Source organism: Danio rerio, chromosome 12 (assembly GCF_049306965.1).
Source record: "Danio rerio strain Tuebingen ecotype United States chromosome 12, GRCz12tu, whole genome shotgun sequence".
In the NCBI taxonomy this organism is placed as follows: domain Eukaryota; kingdom Metazoa; phylum Chordata; class Actinopteri; order Cypriniformes; family Danionidae; genus Danio; species Danio rerio.
Genome location: NC_133187.1, coordinates 34,017,501 through 34,040,375, shown reverse-complemented (window position 1 = coordinate 34,040,375; position 22,875 = coordinate 34,017,501). Strand labels below are relative to the sequence as shown.

The 22,875-nt window shown below is 33.6% G+C and overlaps 1 protein-coding gene across 2 annotated transcripts in view; it reads right to left on the bottom strand.

The window, feature by feature from the left end:
- stxbp4 (syntaxin binding protein 4) overlaps positions 1-22,875 on the bottom strand; it is a 74,800-nt gene that overhangs the window by 3,103 nt on the left and 48,822 nt on the right. For both annotated transcript variants that reach the window (XM_009306798.5, XM_009306799.5), the window contains exons 22-23: positions 19,848-19,990; positions 5,263-5,320 (exon numbers count right to left, since the gene is read on the bottom strand). In XM_009306798.5, coding sequence (XP_009305073.1) covers positions 5,263-5,320; positions 19,848-19,990 — 201 coding nt within the window. The remainder of the gene's footprint in view (positions 1-5,262; positions 5,321-19,847; positions 19,991-22,875) is intronic.

Sequence of the window (22,875 nt, the reverse complement as noted above, 5' to 3'; positions counted from 1 at the left end):
AAAAATATAATAATAGAATAAAAAGAATAGAATAGAATAAAAAGTCTCTTATGCTCATTAAGACCACTCACATTTTATGCAAACAAAAAAGTAATTCTGTGAAACAGTATGTATGCTAATTAAAATAAAACTTTGAAATGTAACTTTTTAGGTATTTTATGCAAGCCCATATTTGTTTATATGAGTTTGATGTGAATAACCCCTTCCCAAAATAACACACAGTAGAAGTCAGAATTATTAGCCCCCTTTGATTTTTTTCTTTTACAAATATTTCCCAAATGATGTTTAACAGAACAAGGACATTTTCACAGTATGCCTGATAATGTTTTTTCTTCATGAGAAAGTCTTATTTGTTTTATTTTAGATAGAATAAAAGCAGTTTTAAATTTTTAAAACACCTTTTTTAAGGAAAAAATTATTCGCCCATTTACGCTATATATTTTAGATAGTTTACAGAACAAACCATCATTATCCAATGAATTGCCAAATTACCCTATCCTGCCTAGTTAACCTAGTTAAGCATTTAACATTTTAAGTGTAGATGGAAGTGGAAATAGTAGAATAGAAGTGTCTTGAAAAATATCTAGTAAAATATTTTTTACTGTTATCATCGCAAAGATGAAATAAATCAGCTATTAGAAATGAGTTATTAAAACTATTATGTTTAGAAATGTGCTAAAAAAATCACTCTGTTAAACAGAAATTGGGAAAAAAAATAAACCAGGGGCTAATAATTCGGGGGGCTAATAAATCCATATTCAACTGTATATGAAAAGACTGAATACACAAAATAATGATACGTTCAGTCAAAATGATCAATAAAATAATATTATCCTTTACTATTACTTTAATCTTATACTACAGGGCTATAGTACTATAATAACCTTAGTATAAGTAAAAAAAAAAAAAAAAGGCCATGGTCCATTGAATTATTAGCAAGGTAAAAAAAAATCAATACCCCTTTTATCAATATATTTTCTTTTCTACATACAGCATAAACTGGACCAGTGCTTATGATTTTGTAGGTTTCTGAAAGCCCCTTTTGATCACCAGGTTAGCATTGATTTAACACAGTACAAACCGTTATATAGTAAAATAGATATATATTATTACAAAATAACACTTCTTATTTTAAAATCTAATTTAGTCATTTGATTCAAAGCTGACCTTTCAGTATCTTAGTTCAATCTTATCTTTAGAAACTGATCTGAAATGCTGAATTATAACTAATCATGTTATTAATTTCTATAAAAATATGAATTAAAACAACTTATATGATTTTAAGTTGTTTAATTTAAATGAAATTACAACAAGTAAATAAATATATATAATACAGTGCTTTCAATATGTTTAAAATATACTATGATGAAATATACAATGATGTGTTTTTTATCACATATAATATGTGATGAAACACATCATTTAAACACATCACATAAACAGTTAACTACTTGCGAAAAACAAAACATAATTCATTTTTAACAATAATTGTATTTATTATGACACTTATACACTTTTTTCTTTTTGATTGGTTAAAGTAAAAAAAAACTGTAGAAATAAAAAAGAAATCCATTATTTCTCAAACTTTTATACTATTGAGGAGCCATGTGCACCCACTGACAGGTAAAATCTCTCTCTCTGTCAAGTTCAAAACAAACTTGAAAAAAGCATTTTAGATCTGTACATTTGAAGTCAAAATTATTAGCCTCCCTTTGATTTGATTTTTAAAAATATTTCTCAAATGATGTTTAACAGAGCAAGGAAATTTTCACAGTATGTCTGATAAAAAAATTTTATAGAATAAAAGCGGTTTTTAATAATAAAAAAACATTTTAAAGTTTTATACATTAAACATTTTAAGGTTAATACCCCAAAAAATTATAATAATTACAATGTGTAGATTATTTTAATAAGGCAAATGCACTGATTATCCTATTCTAATGGTTTACATATAGGATATTTTGCAGCCAGTATAGACCCGTTTTTTCGTCCTTTACGAATACATAGTAAAGTTTTCTGAGTCGTTTAGATTCAAGAATGAATTATTGAATGTTTCACTCGCTCTCGCGACTGTGCGTGTGCTGTCAGCTGTGAAGCCAAGAAAAAGTAAGCTTAAATAAAAAAGATAATTCAAAATTGCATACGATTAACCACAGCTTTTAGAAGCAAAAGTCAAATTCCAGTTTTACAGTAGAAACCCTGGCCAGACAAAGGAGTGTATCTGTGGGTCTGCAGAGCGTGGGAGTGCACACACAATCAAACAGGTAAATGAAAGAACATTTTTCAGTACTTAATGGATCGTGGATGTTTGGTTATATTAGGCAGATAAAAAATTGTGTAAAAATTGTGTAAATATACACAAAATATTAACAGTTTATGGTGTTTTCCCAGGATTCTTTAATGAATAAGCTTAAAAGATCAGCATTAATTGTTTTTTGCAACAATTTAGAAAGAATTTTCCTCAAATAAATGCATTATTGTGGAATAAAAGAGCACATTTGTTTAAAGCACAACCTTCCCGAGCTCAAACGGTTGTACAGTGAATAAAGTACATCTACAAGCATGCACGGGCCATTTGTGGTGTTGAGATGTGGGTGTAATAGAGAATGCTGGTCTCCTGGGTGTGGTGTTGCGTGCCACTTCACAAACTCGCAAAAGAGTGATGGATGTCTGTGATTTAAACTGAGCTGTTTTGAAAGTTATGCAAATCAAAGAGCAAGCTCATGGGACAGAAAGGTTTGTATGCTTTCTATAGAGATGAAGGGGGTACATATAGTACATGTCAGGAACAATACAAGGCCTCAATTAGTTTTGAAGCACCATATTTAGACTACAGCATTATCTGCCATAGAGTGAATTGGGTTTTTGTTGATTTTAGAAGCTTGGGTTAGTTTAACGTGCGAATTAAACAGAAAAACTGCACCTCTTGAAACAAGATAAAACTATTAGATTTAGTACATACATACGTTAAATACATGACAGAGCTCTTTTAAGCAAATGTTATTGTAAGGAAAATAATTAAACCATTATGGTAAACAGAGGTAAAATGATCTTTTTAAATAAAAACTTAAAGGTTTTATTGAGATGGATTGTTGGTGAGACCCCGGATTAATAAAGGGACTATGCCGAAAAGAAAATGAATAAATGGATTGTTGCTGACTGTATGTATGTGTGTTGGCCAGATTGGGTGGCAATACAAAAGAAACAAAGGAAAATTAAGACCTGTTAAAAAAAAAGATTGAAGACCTACAACACAATATTTCAGTAAATTTAAGTGTTTTTAAGGTGCAAAATTTTGATTTTGAGATTTAAGACTTTTTAAGGCCCCGCGGACACCCTGTTAACCCTTAAAAAAAAAAAATATATATATAAAAAAAAAAAAAAAAAAAAAATATATATATATATATATATATATATATATATATATATATATATATATATATATATATATATATATATATATATATATATATATATGTATATATATATATATATATTTTTTTTTTTTAAAGAATTTTTACAATAATCCAAAACAAGATAAATTCTCTAAATTATTTTAAAGATCATTACTGAAAATGTGGCCACTTTATATATATAATTGATAGAAATTCTCTTTACATTTCAATAGTCATGATTAAAGTAAATAATCTAAATGTGTTTATATGATAGTTTTATAATCTGGGTAAGACATAAAAAAAATGTTCAATTAAAAATTGTTGGGCCGATAATTCCCATGATTCTGATAAGTAGCACAAATTGACTGTCAACAAATGTAGATTTGTACAACTGTGCACCACTATTCACGCAGATCCGCGATTTCGCATGCAGGTGGGCTGTGGTCAAGTGGACACGAGAGAAATCTTGAATCAATATTGGAGTTACTTTTGCATGCTGGAGAAAGGATGAGGTAATGTTATGTTTCACGTTAGGTTTCATAAACTACTGAGAGAAGCACGTAATATGATTGAGCACGACTGGATTCTCATCCAAAATCAGTAATAACGCAATCAGATTGATCCGAGCTTACAATAAGTAGACAGATTTTACCCTACTGCCTTATCATCGTTTTGGAAGAATCCCCCCTCCACCCCATCTCCCCCTTTTCCTCCATTTTTCAAGGGGAGCTCTCCAGACCTACCTGATCTCGGACCCCCTTTATATGGGAGGGAGGGTCTGGGCACTGTGCCTTGGGCTCAGTTATGTCTGAGCTCAGAGTTTTCTCCCAGGACAGCATGCCAAACCTGCTATTAATGCCAAGGATATCTAAGTGTAAACTCTCGAAAACTATTTTAGTCACGCAAAGCTTATAAAGATTTAGTTGTTTTACAAATGGGTTATATACACAGAAGTGTTGTTCAGCCACTGAAATCTTCTGGTGAAAGATCGATGTGACTATTATCAGTTTCAAAAGGAACCTTTTACAGCATTGATAATGTAAATTTTCATTTACTTTAACAATAAAACAAAAGTAGATAGCGCTGTACCATCTACCCTGCTTTACTGAGGTGAAGTTGGTTTCATATTCATATTGGTTCATTTTTGATCAGTGACATCCGGTGACGTGCTCCCTATATTGTTTACAGTGCTCCCCTCAATATTTGATCTGAAATAGTATGTAAGTACCTCTTAGTAATAAGTTTAATTCCTGCACACCACCAGCTAACTACTAAGCATGCAGTAGTCGCTTTAGGATAAAGTGCATGAGAGAGTGAGTCCAGCGATCCTTGCATGCATGAAATATTGCACATTATGACAAGTTTTGCTTGCTACACAATTGAAAACTTGCTAGATATAATACAGTTTTTCGTTGGGAATTGTAGTATTATAAAGTACCATAAAGTTTTCTAACTGGCGAAAGGCATGATCTAGAGGGTCTTTGCCATCTTTAATGTGCGCGTTTGTGTGATTTCAGAAGGCATGGCTTTGGACGGCAGCAAAGGATTGTGTTTCAAACATATTATGCTAACCGGTTTGCGTTTAGGCAGATCACCTACTGCACCTTTAATATCTGTCAGTTGATTCTAGTAAAATGTTGCTCAAATTAAGATAAAACTAATTTAGCAAGACCAATCTTCTCAAATTAATGTTTGTTATTATAAAAAAATCATAAAAAATAGAATAGATTTTTAAAAATCCCCCATAGATTTCAGTTTTTAGTGTGTGAGTACTCATTGTGCCTTCTAAAACATGCACACTTTACTTTCATGTTTTGAGTTTTCTTAAAAAAGGGTAAAGTCTTTGTAAATCAGTTTGAAGTCTTACTTTATGTAGTATTTCACTCCATCTGAAGTGTATGCCTCATCCCATCCAAAAGGTAAACCTGAGAAAGAATACAAATGACAGAAGATCAGATATGTACAGCTATATGAGAGCAGCAAACAAGAGACTGGAAATCAAAATTAAAAAATAGCATTTGTTGCAACATTTTCCACTGATCCTCCCCAGCGACTGTGAGATTTTGTTGGCAACTGCATGAAATTGGGTTAAATATGAATATGCAAAATGTCCCAGCATATCTGCATAATATGAAAAGGTATTACATAAGAAAATAGGGAATGCATGCGGTGAAAGTGTGACAAGCATCAAACAGATCTGTCTCCTCCTGGATTTGGATTTTTGTTTTAAAATACATTTTCCCAAATTCTCTTTTAAGGCAAAACACGGCAGGTGAAATAGGGCAAATAAATAACTAATAGTTATAAACATACTTCCCCAGCTTAAAGTAAAAAAAAGGCTTATTTTACTTCGTTTAAAAATTATCAAATGTTTACATATGCAAATAAGGCACTGCATCATTAAATATGTGCTAATTTGCATAAATACCTAGCACATAAATCTGCATTGGAGGAAGTCAGGTTTAAAAGTTTTCTTTTTTTTCCCCTAAGATAATGAAGTGAAAGTTTAGAATTAATTTTTAAGAATTATTTTGGCTTATTGTATTGCTCCTTAATTTAGAAAATACTGCAAACAGACAGAAAAATCACAGTTATTAGTAAAATAAAATAAACGGTTGTATATAAACAAACACATTATGCATGAACACATTCATCTGTTAAAATCTTCACAAAATTACTAGAATTAGTATATTTTCAAAAAATAAAATTACTTACTACTACTATAAAATGAAAAAAACTACACTACCTGACAAAAGTCTTGTTGCCTATCCAAGTTCTAGGAAAAACAAATAACTACTTAACTTCCAGGTGATCATTTGTTATGAGAAGTGGTTTATATGAAAGGCAAAGGCCTCTAGATTATGCTTATTTTACCGAAATAAAATATGATCATGCCTTGATTTTTAATGACCTAATTAGATCAGTAAGGTCTGATGTTGCTTAGACAAAAGTCTTGTCACTTAACACAAATAATGTAGAGTATAGAATATAAAGTCATGCTGCAGTGGAAAAAAAAATTAATGTTGTGTATGAATCCCATGAGCTTGCATGACTGCATCCAAACATCTCTGCATGACTCGAATAACTGATTAATAAAGTCATCTGGAATGGCAAAGAAGCTTTCTTGCAGGGTTCCCAGAGTTCATCAAGATTCCTTGGACTCATCTACAACGCCTCCTGCATCTTACCCAAGACTCACTCAGTAATGTTCATGTGTGGTAACTTGGCTGGCCAATCCTGGATCAACTTGACTTTTGCTTTCAGGAACTTTGATGTGAGGGCTGAAGAATGAGAAGGAGCGCTATCCTTCTGAAGAATTTGCCCTCTCCTGTGGTTTGTAATGTGATGCGCAGCACAAATGTGTTGATACCTCCGACTGTTGATGTTGCCATCCACTCCGCAGATCTCTTGCACGCCCCATACTGAATGTAACCCAAACCATGACTTTTTTTTTTTTTCACCAAACTTGACTAATTTCTATGAGAATTTTGGGTCCATGTGGGTTCCAATAGGTCTTCTGCAGTATTTGTGATGATTGGGAAGAAGTTTAATAGAGGATTCATCTAAAAAATCAACCTTCTGCCATTTTTCCAATGAATCAACTAGAAGTAGTCAAGTTATTATTTTTTGCTCTTACAACTGGGAGTCACGACAAGACTTTCGTCGGGTAGTACAGGTATATAGAATTTACTTCAAAAATGTGCTCAAGAAGAATTTTGCTGCTTGTTCAAACTACTTATGTAGAATGAGCTGAATCAACACACTTCTTAAGTTTTTGTAGACAATTGTTTTATGTTTAATCTACATTAATTTGTAGAAAAAAATAAGTTAACTTAATAGATTTGTGTTGGGACAGCATGAAGAAGTTTTGTAAAACCCAGCATTTTTTTTACAGTGCATGCAATGTAATTGAAACCTACACACACATTGATAAAGTGTAACTCTATGTTTTCTTTACATCAGACTGAAAAAAACACTTTGAAGCCAAAATTTCAAACTTGACAGGTGCATAAATGTATTTATTTTTTGTCTGTAGAGTCTCACTTTTATGCACAGCTTTAGAAATTCCTGGACTTAAAAAATGTAAGCAGACACTATTGATGGCAGAATATGAGAGCAGTCTCATTAATACCTGCCTCCATACTGGGTAACAAATCCCTGACTGAATTTGATCTGGACACTCCCTCAGTATACAGTATACATGCAGGAATAACTATTCACAGTAAGTCTGCTGGCAAACACACTGTCCTGACGTGACTTCAAAAGCAGCTTCTCATAAGAAACATGATCTTATTATTAAAGGAAACGAATACGCATATTATCCTGTTGTCTAGATTTCATGCAAAAGCAACGTTTTTGACAGGAAAGGCCAAAGAATAAGTGATGCAGTCTCTGTTTTCTACAAACAAATCTCTCTGGCTAGATACACTACAGTGCGTTGCAATTGGGTGATTTAATGATTACATTTGTTAAAGGATTAAAATGAATTTAAGAGAATAAATACCTAAACTCAAATATTATCTATTAATAAGCAGCAAATTAGTAGTTTAGTGTGCTAAAAGTATTTTTAATGGTTTATTAATAGCAAAACATGTGCCTTAAAATAAAAAAATAATGTGTTTTTATTGCCATTGATGCGTTTGTTAAGAACTTTGGTCACACTTACATTTAATGTACAATTATTGCTATTAATGGAACATGAACAAACCATTAACCAAGGGTTTTAGCTAAATAAACTAATAATTAGCTGCTTATTAATAGTTAATAGGATGGTGGTAATAGGGTGATTCATATTTCAGCTACTACGCCCCCACTGCTGGAATCAGCTCTCAGAAATGATCAGACGTTTTATTATTATATTCAACAAAATCTTCAGTCTTTTGTGAAACAATACCCCACAACAAACATATCAAGGACATTGTTGTCAATACATTTGCATGGATGCATACCATAGAGCAGTCTGCATCCACAGAAATGGAAATAACCAGGTTATCATAATAAAATGCATTTAAAAATTGGTTTATCATACCTAAATATTGGCTGTCAGCAGCCTTGAGAAAACTAAGAGGAGATTTCAAAGCTTATTTCATAAAAGTTTCCCAGAATATAAAAATAACAATGTTTTCTTAAGATTGCAAGGTTATCTCTAATTAAAAATGACCACCGATTCAATTGAGTGTAGAAATTCTGCAGCTTATGATTTCTGTGTGTGCGTTGAGATTTGTGACGTGTCTGAAGTGATCTCAGACCATTACTGCCTAGGCCCTGGGACTAAGTAACAGAGTAGAGCTCATCACATGCTTCTTTAATTCAATCAAGCCTTTGTTTTCCGAAACAAGAGTGAATGATTTCACTAGATCAGTACTATGATACTGAAGAGACAATTTAAGCTGCCTCAAATTACACCTTGTTAAATCAGATATAATTGAGATGAACTATACACTACCTGACAAAAGTCTTGTCGCCTATCCATGAACAACAAATAATAACTTGACTATAGTTGGTCCTTGCTTTCCCCCATTTGCCCTCTCCTGTGGTTTGTAATGTAACAGGCAGCACAAATGTCTTGATACCTCAGGCTGTTGATGTTGTCATCCACTCAGCGGATCTCTTGCATGTCCACATACTGAATGTATCCCCAAACCAGGATTTTTCTGTCACCAAACTTGACAGATTTTCATGAAAATTTTGGTTCCGATAGGTCTTTTGCAGTATTTGTGATGATCTGTTGCAGTTCAAAAGATGATTCATCAGAAAAATCCACCTTCTGCCACTTTTCCAAATAATCAACTAGAAGTCAAATTTGTTGCTCTTAAAACTGGGATCAACGCCAAGACTTTTGTCAGGTAGGGTAGAGAAAACCCTCCAGAAACTGATTTGCTGCCCATCTCTCTTGAAAGCACAATATAAAAGATTTGTCAACTACTCTGTCAAGTTCTTCCAAAGATCACCCACTCAGTAAAATCTCCAACATTACAAAATGCCTTATGTTCTGCAAAGAAAATGTAGTATATACGGGTTTGGAACAACAATTGGGTGAATAAAAAATTCCCACCAAGAACAATAAATACACTATCACTATCAAAATTATCATCCACACCAATACATACGCTTTGTTGTGTGCAGTACGTACAGTTTTGTCATCTGTCAATTTAAATGCCAGAGTTCAGGAAAGCAGGATGGATACTGATAGGCTGTCAATGTTTTCATTGTTCATCCTCTAAAATAAAAAAATGGACATCATAGCTTTGGTATGTACTCCGCTATTCTTTTTTGTTAAACTTTTTTTTATTTTTTATTATGCACTTTTTACGTAATTGTGACAGTACATTTTTTGAGCCAAGCTATAAATGTCACTTTTTGGACAGAAACACAACACTTCTTACATTTGTCACTTTAAATGCAAATGAGTTACTTTACATAAGGGTGAGGGGTGGGGCCTAATGGTAACGTGTGTCTCTAATACACTTGCAACTTCAAACAAAAAAACTGCACGTGCTATAAAGTCTGATCAGTTTAAACTCCTAATGAACTTGTGTGTGTGTGTGTTTGTTGTTGTTGTTAAAATGCATAATGTTAGTCATGTCAGTGGAAGAAAAAGCATGTTTTGCAGTATATAATGAAACTTGGAGATAATGACAAACTACTATCGCAACACAACTGGGCCTCATACCCTTGAGCAAGAGTTAATTAAAGTTGGGTTATTATGACATGTATGTTCCCAAAAGAAAACTTGGGACTACAAATGAGGTGTTTGAGGAGTTCAGAAACAGTCCATACAGACAGAAAATAAATGCATAATTACAGTGGTATGGATGTAAAGTTTGCAATAACATCTCAAAACACAAATTCACATAGATATTTTATGTTAGAATTATACTGAAACTTCTAGTGATATTTTCCAAAACAACTAACCACAGTTATGGGATCAGAAAAATATCAGTCAATGAGAAAATAAACAAATGTTGTATGTGAGCAAAAAAGTTGGAGTTCACTGTATACAACATAATTTGTAGACATTCTGTGACCCAAAATATACAATGCTAATCAAAAAGATAAGAGTTGCTTCTATATAGAATAAAAGTGATTGATTCTATTTTATATCACATTTTTGGATTCATGAGGAAAAATATTTATTATGGATGTAAAACCTTTGTTATGGATGTGACAGGTGTGAAACTGCTATTCTGTGACTTTGGTAAATCAAATATAATTGCTTGAAAACACTGACAGTACTACACACACACACACACACACACACACACACACACACACACACACACACACACACACACACACACACACACACACACACACACACACACACACACACACACACACACACACACACACACACACACAAAAACTTAGAAAGGGTTTCGCTATTGACATTTGCATTGCTCAAATGCTATTACAGCTGCATTTGTATATTTGCGGATATTTTCCATATATTTCACGCACTAAAGGAAGTGTGCAAACTTGCAAAAAATTCTGTTAAATAGCAATACATACAAAATACATATGAATTTAAAATTGGATTTCACATATACTGTATAACTGTATCAATATATCATGTTAATATTTAAGTATAGCAAAAATGACAGTTTCGTGGCACATAAGTGTTCATATTTGGCCATATACACTCACCGGCTACTTTATTAGGTACACCGGTCCAACTGCTTGTTAACGCAAATTTCTAATCAGCCAATCACATGGCAGTAACTCAATGCATTTAGGTATGTAGACATGGTCAAGACGATCTGCTGAAGTTCAAACTGAGCATCAGAAGGGGGAAGAAAGGTGATTTAAGTGACTTTGAGCGTGGCATGGTTGTTGTTAGACGGGCTGATCTAGTTTTTCAGAAACTGTTGATCTACTGGGATTTTCATGCTCAACCATCTCTAGGGTTTACAGAGAATGGTTTAAAAATGAAAATATCCAGTGAGCTGCAGTTCTGTGGGTGCAAATGCTTTGTTGATGCCAGAAGTCAGAAGAGAATGGCCAGACTGGTTCCAGCTGATAGAAAGGCAACAGTAAGTCAATTAAATACTCGCTACAACTGAGGTATGCAGAAGAGCATCACTGAACGCACAACATGTCCAGCCTTGTGACAGATGGGCTACAGCAGCAGACGACCACACAGGGTACCACTCTTGTCACCTACACAGTCACTGGCTACACAGTCTAAAGACATGCTATACAGGTGAATTTTGTAGGCTAAATTGTCTGTAATGTATGATTGTGTATGGTTGTTTCCCAGTTGGCAGCTGGAAGGGCATCTGCTGGATAAAAACATATGCTGGGTAAGTTGGTGGATCATTCCGCTGTGGTGACCCCAGATTAATAAAGGGACTAAGCCAAAAAGAAAATGAATGATAATTATATATTTACAATTCCAATGGTTGAAAAAATATATATGCAAGGGGCCATTTTTGCAACGTTTTGAAATATATGTTGCATATATGACATATATTTTAATTATGTAAAATCCGAATGTACCCTGCATATACTTCCATACATCAGACTTATATACGGAAATCATAACAGGACTTCAGTTAATGGCAGAATTTTCAGTTGGGGCGAACTCTCCCTTGAAATGATGAAATACGTCATGCACTTTGGCCAGTTTTTATAAATCATGTGTGCTTATTCCAAAGCATGTCTCAATCTCAGTCTTCAATGATGAGACACAGAGCGGTGCACATGGCTGAAAGCACATCAATCACGTGGAAAGCACCGGCTGTCTGTCTGTGAGAAGGGCTGAGGGTTCAATCAGCGAGATGAGGGTGGCCCTCCATGTGCAACTCAAAGCATTCAGACAAAACGTGAGTATCGCTGAGAGCTCACATGCTGTCAGGTGTGTGGGACACGTTTCCCTCTTCCTTAAGCTATCAATTTGTCTCTTTCTTCCCTCCCTCAGCTTTACTGATCCATCGACCCTAAGAGTCTTCTGTCTTCATCTAATCCATCCCTTCTGTCCATCTCTTAACTTTTAATTAAAAAAGACTTTATCTTTAATTTAATTTTAGTTTCTTTAATAGTTCTGAAATCGTTCGTTGTGTTATAGAACTTATGGCTAAACAATAAAGTAATAGTTCACCCAAAAAGAATATTTAGCTTAATGCCAATATAAACATGTAAGATGTGTGAAACTCTCAAAAAAAAAAAATTCTTGCTGCCTTCCATTATTTTGTTGAATGTAATTAACTTGTCCAGTCATCTCAACTTACATCAGTCAAACTGACTAAAAATATGAAGGTAAACTTTGTATAATTTAAAACATTTAGTTGAAACCTGATTAACTTATTAAAATAAGTTAAAGCAACATTAATTTATAACACAAATATTTGTTGTCTTTACTTTTGCCATACATTTTTTAGTGTAATTTGTCAATAGCTCAATCACTTTGTTTGCATTGACACATTTTTGTATGTGTACTTGGGTTATGGGTTATGGCATTAAAAAACTGCTGTATGAATATGCCAAGATTTGAAAAGTGTTTAAAGAGTCCCTATTATGGGTTTTTGAAAATGACCTTCCATGCAGTGTGTAACACAGAACTGAGTGAATGGAAACATCCAGCTGAGGTTTAAATCTGAAAGTGCACCATGTTTAAAACGATTGAATATTTAACGAAAATGTCAACTCAAAGTCGAATAAATGAATCGAGCTGGGTTCAGATCTTCTGCTTGAATGCATTGATGTCGAAATAGTACATCCCCAAATATGTAGTTCCAGATTGAGTAAAATGTGAGTGCGCTTTTCTGTCATACACTAGCGGAGCACGGGGGATCACCATACTGATCATGACGCGAATAGATGACGATCACTAACAGATGGAGATTTGGCTGTGAGGAAAAAAAGGGTTAAATTCATTCTCACAACAATACCACAGTATAGCCGACTTAGTGCTGTGTTTGTTCCTGTCATTTTTCTGATTTTTAATACAATAACCTACACTGCAATGCGGGATTCGCCAGCTACTGTACGAGCAATTAAAGGAAGGAGAAGTAGAGACTATTATGTATGGGACTTTGTCAGTAACTGTTGCACTTCATATGGACCAGTTTCTTCTTCCTCCCAATCATAACATGTAAGTGTCATTAAAATTGTTGCCTCGTTTTGTGTAGTTGGTAAAATGTGTTTAATTTTGTGTTGTAACTTGTAATGGCCCTGTGATCCTTTGCTGTTTTTTGCTATGGCCCCCATTAGCTGTTCCTCACATGCAGAGCACTTCATTTTCAAAATTGTTCAACTTTGGCCACTGTGTGGATTAATACTGAATGTGTGTTGTTGTTGTTACTTGGAGTTAGTGTAAGGTTTAAAGTAATATGCAGGTGTTTAACTGCAATGCTTTATTGCATTTCTGCATTGTGCTCTCACATACTCTCTGGCTGCTACTTCATAGCCGTGGTGGGCATTTCTCTTTGTCTCACGCTGAATCCAGTCAACCAGTTACAACAGACTGAGTCATCGGCCCAATCACCGCAGACTAGTTTAGCTCTAAGGAGGGGTTTGTAAACTAATGAATTGCTAAAAGAATCATATGAAAGTTGCTGGTATTATTAGGTAAAAATATATTATAAGAATATGAGTGTGTTTTTTGACCTAGGATGCATTTCAGTCTATTGTTGGAGAGCCCCAAAACCAAGTTATAACCTTTCATAGTGCAAAATAGGGGCTCTTTAAATAAAAGCTCACTTTAGGTGGATACATTTGTATTTGATAAAAAAGACAAATAAACAGCATATTTATTGAATAAATTGCTTGATATATTTTGTATAGCTAACCAAATTTATGGAATCGACTAGTATTACATAGCCATAAACAAAAATCCAGCAAAAAAAAAAAAATGTGGACTGGTGGCTAGATCCTACAAGCGAGTTCCTAACTACCCAAAGCAAAGTCCTTTTATAATCTGTGCATTTTTGCTAATTATTTATGCAATGTAAAATTTTTCATTCAACACATACACTATTAGAAATAAAGGTATGCGAGCTGTCACTGGAGTGGTACCTTTTCAAAAGGTACAAATTTGTACCAAAAAGGTCCATATTTACACCTCAGGGGTACAAATTAGCACATTAAAAGTACAAAAGTTTTCCTCTTTAGGTTTTTAGGTACTAATATACACATTTGAGGTTCTAATGTGTACCCTTTAAGAATAAACATGTACCTTCTTAAAATGTACCACCCAGTAACAGCTCACGTACCTTTATTTCTGAGAGTTTATGTGTTGAATTTAAACAAACAAATACAATTTTAGTAATGTTTAACCTAATCTGTTTGTTTAAATTCAGCCCTAATAAATTGTTTACAACCACCTAAACTTTTTTTTTTTAAATTTAAGGAATCATCTTTGAATATATATTTTTTAGTGTATGATTCAGGACACTGTTCATATTTTTAACTTTAATTTTAAATAACATGCAAATGTGCAAATCCAGTCTGTGTTACTTCCAACTTTTATATGCGTAGTGCATCTCCTGTGCGACCCCCTTAAGGACGAGTTTGCTTGTGGATCAGTGATTGCAAAAAAAAAAAAGAACATTACGCTGGATGCAAGCATTATCCGCACAAAAGCTAAAAAGCTTTATGAACCTTTTGCTGACAACGATGAATGTTTGCGCCTGACAACAGGTTTTGATCTTTGATTTCATACTATAATACTGGACTTATTTTTCTATAAAGGTTTGAACTTTCAGAGTGTTTAGACAAAAAAAGAAAAGTGTGAAAATGTTAATGCCTGTCTGAGAAAAGTGTATAAAGTGTGTAGTGAGGGGTTTACAGCCTTAAAGCATCTATAAAAATTGTAAAAAAAAATAATAAAGTGGACTACTTAGGCATTTCCCCTATTGCTAGTTATTTTTAGAATGTAAATCAAATAACCAGGGACCCCTGTATTAGTCATTTTACGAGATAGAAACTGTGCCTTTTCACAAATTATTCATGCAATTTAAAATTTTTCATTTTATACAAGAACATGCCATATGGCAACACATTTAAAAACAAAAAATGTCCAAAGTTTGGACCCACAGACTTTTAATGTATTGGAGAAAATGAAAAAAAGGCAATTTCCAAAATCCTATTAATACCTAAATGATTATAGAATCTTCATTTTTCATGTCCTCTTTAAAGAGGACACATTCTGAACTAAAATTCAGATTGATGCTTTACTAATTATAATGTTATTTTTATTGGGTTATACATTTGGAGGTCTCAATTCTCAAAATGTAGTCTGAAGTATTCTCCGGTATATTATGCCATTCACTATTCCAATATTCACTGCACATAATATTCATTCAAAAACCCATGATGACCCATTGAAAACCCATTGAAAAACAACTCCAGAATTGATTAACCTCAGTGTTTAGGCTAAGACCATGTATTGAGAGCAGAAGAGGAGGCCAGAGATGCTCTTTTGTCTGAGCCTCGCCGTGTCCCTGAACTGTCTCTTTCCTTTAAGACACAAAGAAAAATCTGAAAGCAGAAATACAACCAACGAGCTTTCTTCTGATACAAAAGAATGGAGTAATTCATTACTGACTATATTTATTAATAACTCCAGTCTTTTAAGGAGAAACTCTAAAGACTAAAACCCTTTTTTCCCACATTTATCTCTCTGATTTTTTAGATTTTTGTTCTTTGGCTTATAAGGGATCTTTCACACTAGCACTTTTGGTCTACACCCGGGTTTTTTTGACGTCAGAGTAGCTGGTGTGAACATGTCTTCTGAACTCGGCTGAACTGTGCCAAGTCCAGAGGTGGTCTGGGGTATGGTTTACACAAATTCTGGTCCGGTTCACTTCTGGTATGAATGCAATCATACCAAATAACGAAAGTATTTTGCCAACAGCACAACAAACTATCATTTTCATAATATTCATTTGTATGTGTGTGTGTGTCTGTATATCACGTAATGTACTTTAGTGACAAGCAGGACTGAGCCCGGGCAATCACAGTGATGATGTCTGCTTGTCTCCTCCAAAAACAGCTGCAGAAAATCACGTTATGTTCAGAACGTTTATAATATTTTTGCGGCAGATGGATGCGAGTCGCTGTCTGCATGTCGAAAAGCAAAATATTCAGTTAAAGCAGAATGGTTGTGATGTGAGGACGTCTTTCCATTTTGGCGCTTTGCTTTTGTGTCCATCACCAAGCAACAGCTGTACACACAACAGCAGCTCGATGACGCAAGCATACCGGGTTTCAGAAGGAATAAAGACAGTGTGATCCCAAACCAACCGAGAAGGTGGCAAGGGGGGGACAATCGAACTTGGGTACATCCAAGCAATTGAAAGTGTAAAAGCACCCTTATGAATGTTTTATTTAGTCAGTCCAATGTAAAGAAAGCATCCAAAATACACTTTTAAGTGATTCTTATGTCCAACTCTTGTCTACAAATTTTAATTACAACACATTTTTTTAAAGCCAATTTTCCCAAAATGAGTGCACAAATTTGTAAATCTCTACTTCAGCAACACTTAACTTCATTAAACTTCAGAGTTTTATTCATTTCTATATTCTGAAGGTTTTTTGCAGGGTAATATACCTTTATAATTTGCCCGATTATCTACAACATTTCATTCTTCAATAAATTGTGAACATTTTTTTTTCTGGCCATTTGCAGTATTCCCTGAATAAAACAGTGATAAAAAGACACAAAATCCCCTCTGTAAAATTCTTTTACCCTATTTTTATTGTTGTAACCAATGTTCAGATTTGTGTGCTTTCTGAGGGTCAGAGAAAATACAATCTCCTGTTATGTTTGAACTGTGCTTTGGACAAACTGCTATCAGTAATGTTTTGACAAGGTGGATCAATTTAACTAGGCCAACTAGATAGTATTCGTTCATTTAAGCATTTTTAGTCAAATCATACAAAATCGACATAGAAAAACCATTCAACATTTATGGAAAAAAAGTAAAGATTTACAATTCAATACTAATCCTATTTCTAAACAAATATATACACACAAATATTTCTTTGTATAGTCTGTGACATGATATACAATTGCGACAAAGAAGTGGCCGTTCGATTACCAGCAGCTTCGTTTCCAGGCAACGACAGCAGTGTTGAGGTGAATCTCATCTAAAAGGCTTGTATGAACAGCGAATGCACCTTGTATTGGGTTTCTTTATGGGATTGACCTAATTTGTTTTCACTAAACACATCTAAGTGGATTAGATTTCACGATTAAGGTGGTTTGCTTCATTTACTATAATATATAAGAGGGAAAACATTTACATCATGAGCAATTGAACAGGACAGGATATGAAAAATTGAACAAAGAAAAATAATCTGAAATCTACTTAAAGGCTAAAATGGAGAAATGGGTTCTGTAGGCTGGAGCAATAAGAATTATCTTGGTCATAATGGCACAATAATGTGTCTGGTTTAATGAAATGGGTTCATGGAAAGACCTCTACAGGTCATTAGATGCTGTTTTGTAAGGTCAAACATTGCCGGAAGGGAAGCTACATATTTTCCTGAAAATTACAAGGATAAATGGGGTCAGGAGTTCATGCAGTGGCTAAATGTGCAGACTTAATGTGGCTTACAGGGTAAATCGTGTCAGAAAGTCATTTTTTAAGTGAAAGTGGCAATAGGTCTGTTTACTTGGAAAAGTTGCCACAGCGGTATAAACCGCCAACTTATCCAGCACATTTTTACACAGCGGATGCCCTTCCAGCCGCAACCCATTTAATGATGAATAATAACAGTAAATTATAATACAGTGATTTAAGATTTATTCCACTTTATTGTAATTTATTATACTATCTGATACATGTTCTATTTTGTAAATATTTCATATTACTTAACCCTTTAAGATGCACTCCTAGAAAATCTTTTGACCCACTTTGAATACTATACTGACACAACTCTTATAAATAATAAGCAAATTAAAATAATAATGATATGGATAAAAGGTCAACCAGGTGGTTAGGATGCCGGATTAATGGTTAAATTATCGGTAGAAAATAAAAATAATAACAATTTAATATAAACATAAAATATGAAATGTAATAAAAATAGAAATATATGCAACATTCAAATATTTTAACATTTAAATATTATTAGTTAAACAATGTTTTAAAAAGCTTATTTTATCCATTTCAATAATAAAGAATAACAGTAAAACATAATACATTTATTTAAGATTTATTCTAGTTTATTATTCTAATTTATGATATTTGATGATTTTATAGTTGACTTTATTTTGTAATTATGTCATAATAATTTAAATATCAGTAAAAAACTATAAAAATGTAATATAAATATAAAATAATATAATAAAATAGAAACATATACAACATTCAGATATTTTAACATTGAAATATTATTAGTTAAGCTTAATATTTTAAAAAGCTTATTTTAACCATTTCAATAATAAACAATAACAGTAAAATATAATTTATTTCTGATGTATTATCATTATTATACTATCTTTTTGCAAATATTTTATATTAATTTTATAGAAATAATAAAATAATAACAAAATAATACAATATAATATCCTGATTTTAATATATTAACATGTGTAATACAGCAATGCTATGGATAATATTCCTGAAACATTGCCTGAGTGGTCATTCTAGCCACACAATATTCTTGCTCTCGTCATCTCTGGCTTTCTTGGTTAGGACTTCAGTGGATCAGCCTTCATTAGTGACATTTTTATTAAACTGGAATGAATTAAACTAAACTTCACCAATGACATTTATAATAAACTGAACTGAATCAGTTTTAATGAAACTAAAACTACCACTATTCCCCTGTCTACCTGATCCGCTAGAATGTTCAACAATCTCAAATAATGTTGTGACTATATATTCTCTTTTCTTCATCTATGTTAAGCTACTATGGAACAATGTAAAACAACAAGTTATAGAAATAAAGATGAATTTAATTGCATCACTCCACCGGTAACAATTTTCAAAACCACTACACCTGGCTCTGATATGGTTAAACAAGTGTACAGTGGCCAAGAGGTAAACAAGAGTACAGAGACAGCTCAAATGTAATAAATATAGACTAAACAGGAAGCACCCGGGGTCGACAATTTTTTTTGTGTGTGTGATCAGTGCTACTTGCACCCTGTTTCTGTATTTGCATGTGCTGTGAGAATTTACATGTGTTGTCAAACTGATGAATATGTTTCTCAATTTGTTAGTGTTTCTCTATTTGCATGTATTTTCTTAACTTGAAGCGAGATTTTTAGCCCTCTCGGCCTCTGTCGAGTACATCACAGTTATATTTAAATTATATAATGTGTCATGATATGCATTCCACTTTCAATAATGAAAAGGATGTATAACACTGTATAATCCAGAACAAATGAGCTCAGAATCACTTTGCAATGGTTAAGAAGCAGCAAGAGGATCACACTAAATGCATGATTTGGTAATTTTTGTTTAAATAAAAAGGCAGAAAAGATGCTTGTATACTTACAGTCCAGCTCTAAAATGCTTCTGACAGTTTGAGTCAGTTCTTTAGCTTCTACGGAGAGAGAAGAAGCTGTGCAGGGTGTTTTCTTCACACCACGAGACGCCACAGTCTGAGACAATGTGCCTGACTTCACATCGTAATGAGAACTGAAACACAAAGACGTTTATTAACAAAAGACTCTGCAGGCAAAACATGTTTGTCATGGCCTTGTCAAACTTCAGATTTTTGGCTTTTCGGCTTTTCATAAAGTGTTTTTAGAAGTATAATACAATTTTACATGTTCATTTTATCACACTTTCCCAATTTGTGTCTGTGCAATTCAATAACAATACAAATTTTTGAGGGTGTTTTCTAAAAATGTGCTTTTCTCCTAAAACACAGGTGTGAAATCCAGTTCCTGGAGGGCCGAAGCTCTGCACAGTTTAGCTTTAACCCTAATTAAACACACCTGGGGGTTGTTTCATAAAAGTCATTTAGAAAAGCGCAGATTAAAGTCAAAAACCTGACTTTAATGAGCCAAACTAAAAGTCCTGACTTAAATTGGTTCCATAACAGTAAATTGAAGACTATTTGATCTAACAAATCTGAGTTCAGTTGAAATAATCTAGATTACTGCTTGTGCATGTTACTGTCGTGAAACCTTGAAGATCGAGCATAGATGCATCGATTTTGTTGTGTGCTACCATGGCAACTACAATGAAAAGAGCTCTTTAATGAGATAGAGCTATGTCAAAGTCTATAGAATACACAAGACATGTCACTCGTGTTGTTTTGAATGCAGTGTTGCCAGATGTGGTTGACTGATTCCAGACAAAAAACTATCTAAAACCCACTGCAAAAACCCCAGGGCTTTGGGTGTTGAAGAGAGAGAGAAATGGCATCTCTTGGGGAGATCATAGCTGGTTTATAAGTGATATTGAAGGGGGCTGGGGTGCACGCCATTTCAAAACCACCCAAATTTCTAATTTTCTCTTATCATTTTTTAACAGCACAATCAAATTCAAAATCGCACAATCTAGCAACACTGTTCGAATAGGGAAAAGTGTAATGTCAATATGGCAAATAAAGCCCACCTTCTAGTACAGGGGCCAATTAGCGATCTCTATATGGCGAATAAAGCCCACCTTAAAGTACAGGAGCCAATCAGCGATAGCCATATGTTAAATAAAACCCGCCATTTAGTACAAGAGCCAATCACCGATCACTATATGGTGAATAAAGCCCGCCTTCTAGTACAGGAGCCAATCATCAATTGCTATAGACTGACGACACTCCACAGGACAGGCTCGGACCAGACAAGAGTTTCTGCAGATTTTTTGAGATTCTGATGTTAAGAAATAAAACCAAAGAGACAGTTGTTAAATTTTATTGGTGATATCTAATATTAAATTCAATCAGAAGCTTCGATGTTTGCCCATTTAAACAAAATGCTCGAGCATATTGCCCGAGAGGTGTTTCGAAGATAGCCGCTGACTGAAATAACTTGCCTTAAAGAGACTTTGGTTCACAGCGAGTGAGGAGTATTTGATTTTTGAGTTCAAATATGTAATAATGTAAACATTATAAAAGCTCCATTGAATATACTGGTGTAAAATAAATGCAAATATTGTAAAGACATAGCGGGGAAAAATGTAATTTAATGCAGTGCTTCTTGTGCAATCTGAGACCCACTTTATATCGGATATACCTCAGCCAGTGGAGAGCAGATTTTTTAAGAAAACGGGCCTTAAATGCGCCAGTTATGCATTGGCATACAGTTTACCAGAAGCGGTTAACCCAGGTTACTGGCAAATTAAAAGTCCTGTTAGCATGCTTCGGCATATACCCTACTAACTGGAGTTGACACCTGTGTCCAAAAATAAGACATATATATCTACCTTACAATTTTATTCATAAATATATATTTAAATGTTTTTACATACACAGCGATACAATCATATATCATTTTTCTGACAATATACATTTTATTCAGCAAAATTTGGAAAAATTATTATCTTTTTCTTATTGTTCACTTTATTTTATTATTTTTTGTATTATGGCATGATAAAATGATTTTCCCAAAATCCCCCCCAAAACTGTAACTCAAATGTGACTCAAATGTGTCAAAAAATGTAAACAATTAGCAATTGCTAATGTAATTTTTTTTCCTGTTTACCTGCAATGTCTTTCCTTAAAAACGCTGTATGAGTATTTTCCAAATGTTTAACAATCTAAAGCTTTTATTTAATGAACATACAAATATATTTATTTTCTTTTTACACTCTTGGGTCATAAACTGTGTCAGTCTTCCATGATTCTTAGCGAACTTGTTATAAAAGCTGTAAAAAAAGAGCACTCCCTTCGACCTGAAATGAACAATGCATGCTGGGCAAAGTGGCATAAAAGAAGAGCGCAGCATGACTCCTAATAAGAAGAATTTTTAGGGAAGGGGATTCAGACCTACTGACATGGATGGACCAGTGTTATGAAAACATATTATGAAACTACTACAATTTCAGGTCATTGGTAGAAAAAAGGTTTCAGACTGATTGATTAGTCGCATGTGCCGGAAATGTAAATGACATTTGCTACAGTCTGATTTAAAACAACGAATGTAGTTACTTCAGTTTTATAGTAGATTTAAACAGAAGATTATATCATATTAAAGGGATATTTCAACCAACAATTAAAATGCTGCTGTTATTTACTCATCCACCACTTGTTCCAAACCTATTTGAGTTTTTATGTTTAAGACGTACTGAAGGGTGTTGGAAATAAAATGCCATTGACTTCCATAGTAAGTATTTTTATTCCTACTATGGATGTCAATGGTTGCTTTTCCCAAACATTCTTCAGAATATCTTCTTTTGCGTTAAGCAAAAGAAAGAAATTAATAAAAGTTTAAAACCACCTGAGTTTGAGTAAATGGTGATGTAATTTTAATTTTTGCATGAACCATCCCTTTAATGAGATGAGACATCCTTACATAACAACACAGTATATTGAGTAACAATAATATGCAATTAATTATTGCATATTTTATTTACACTAC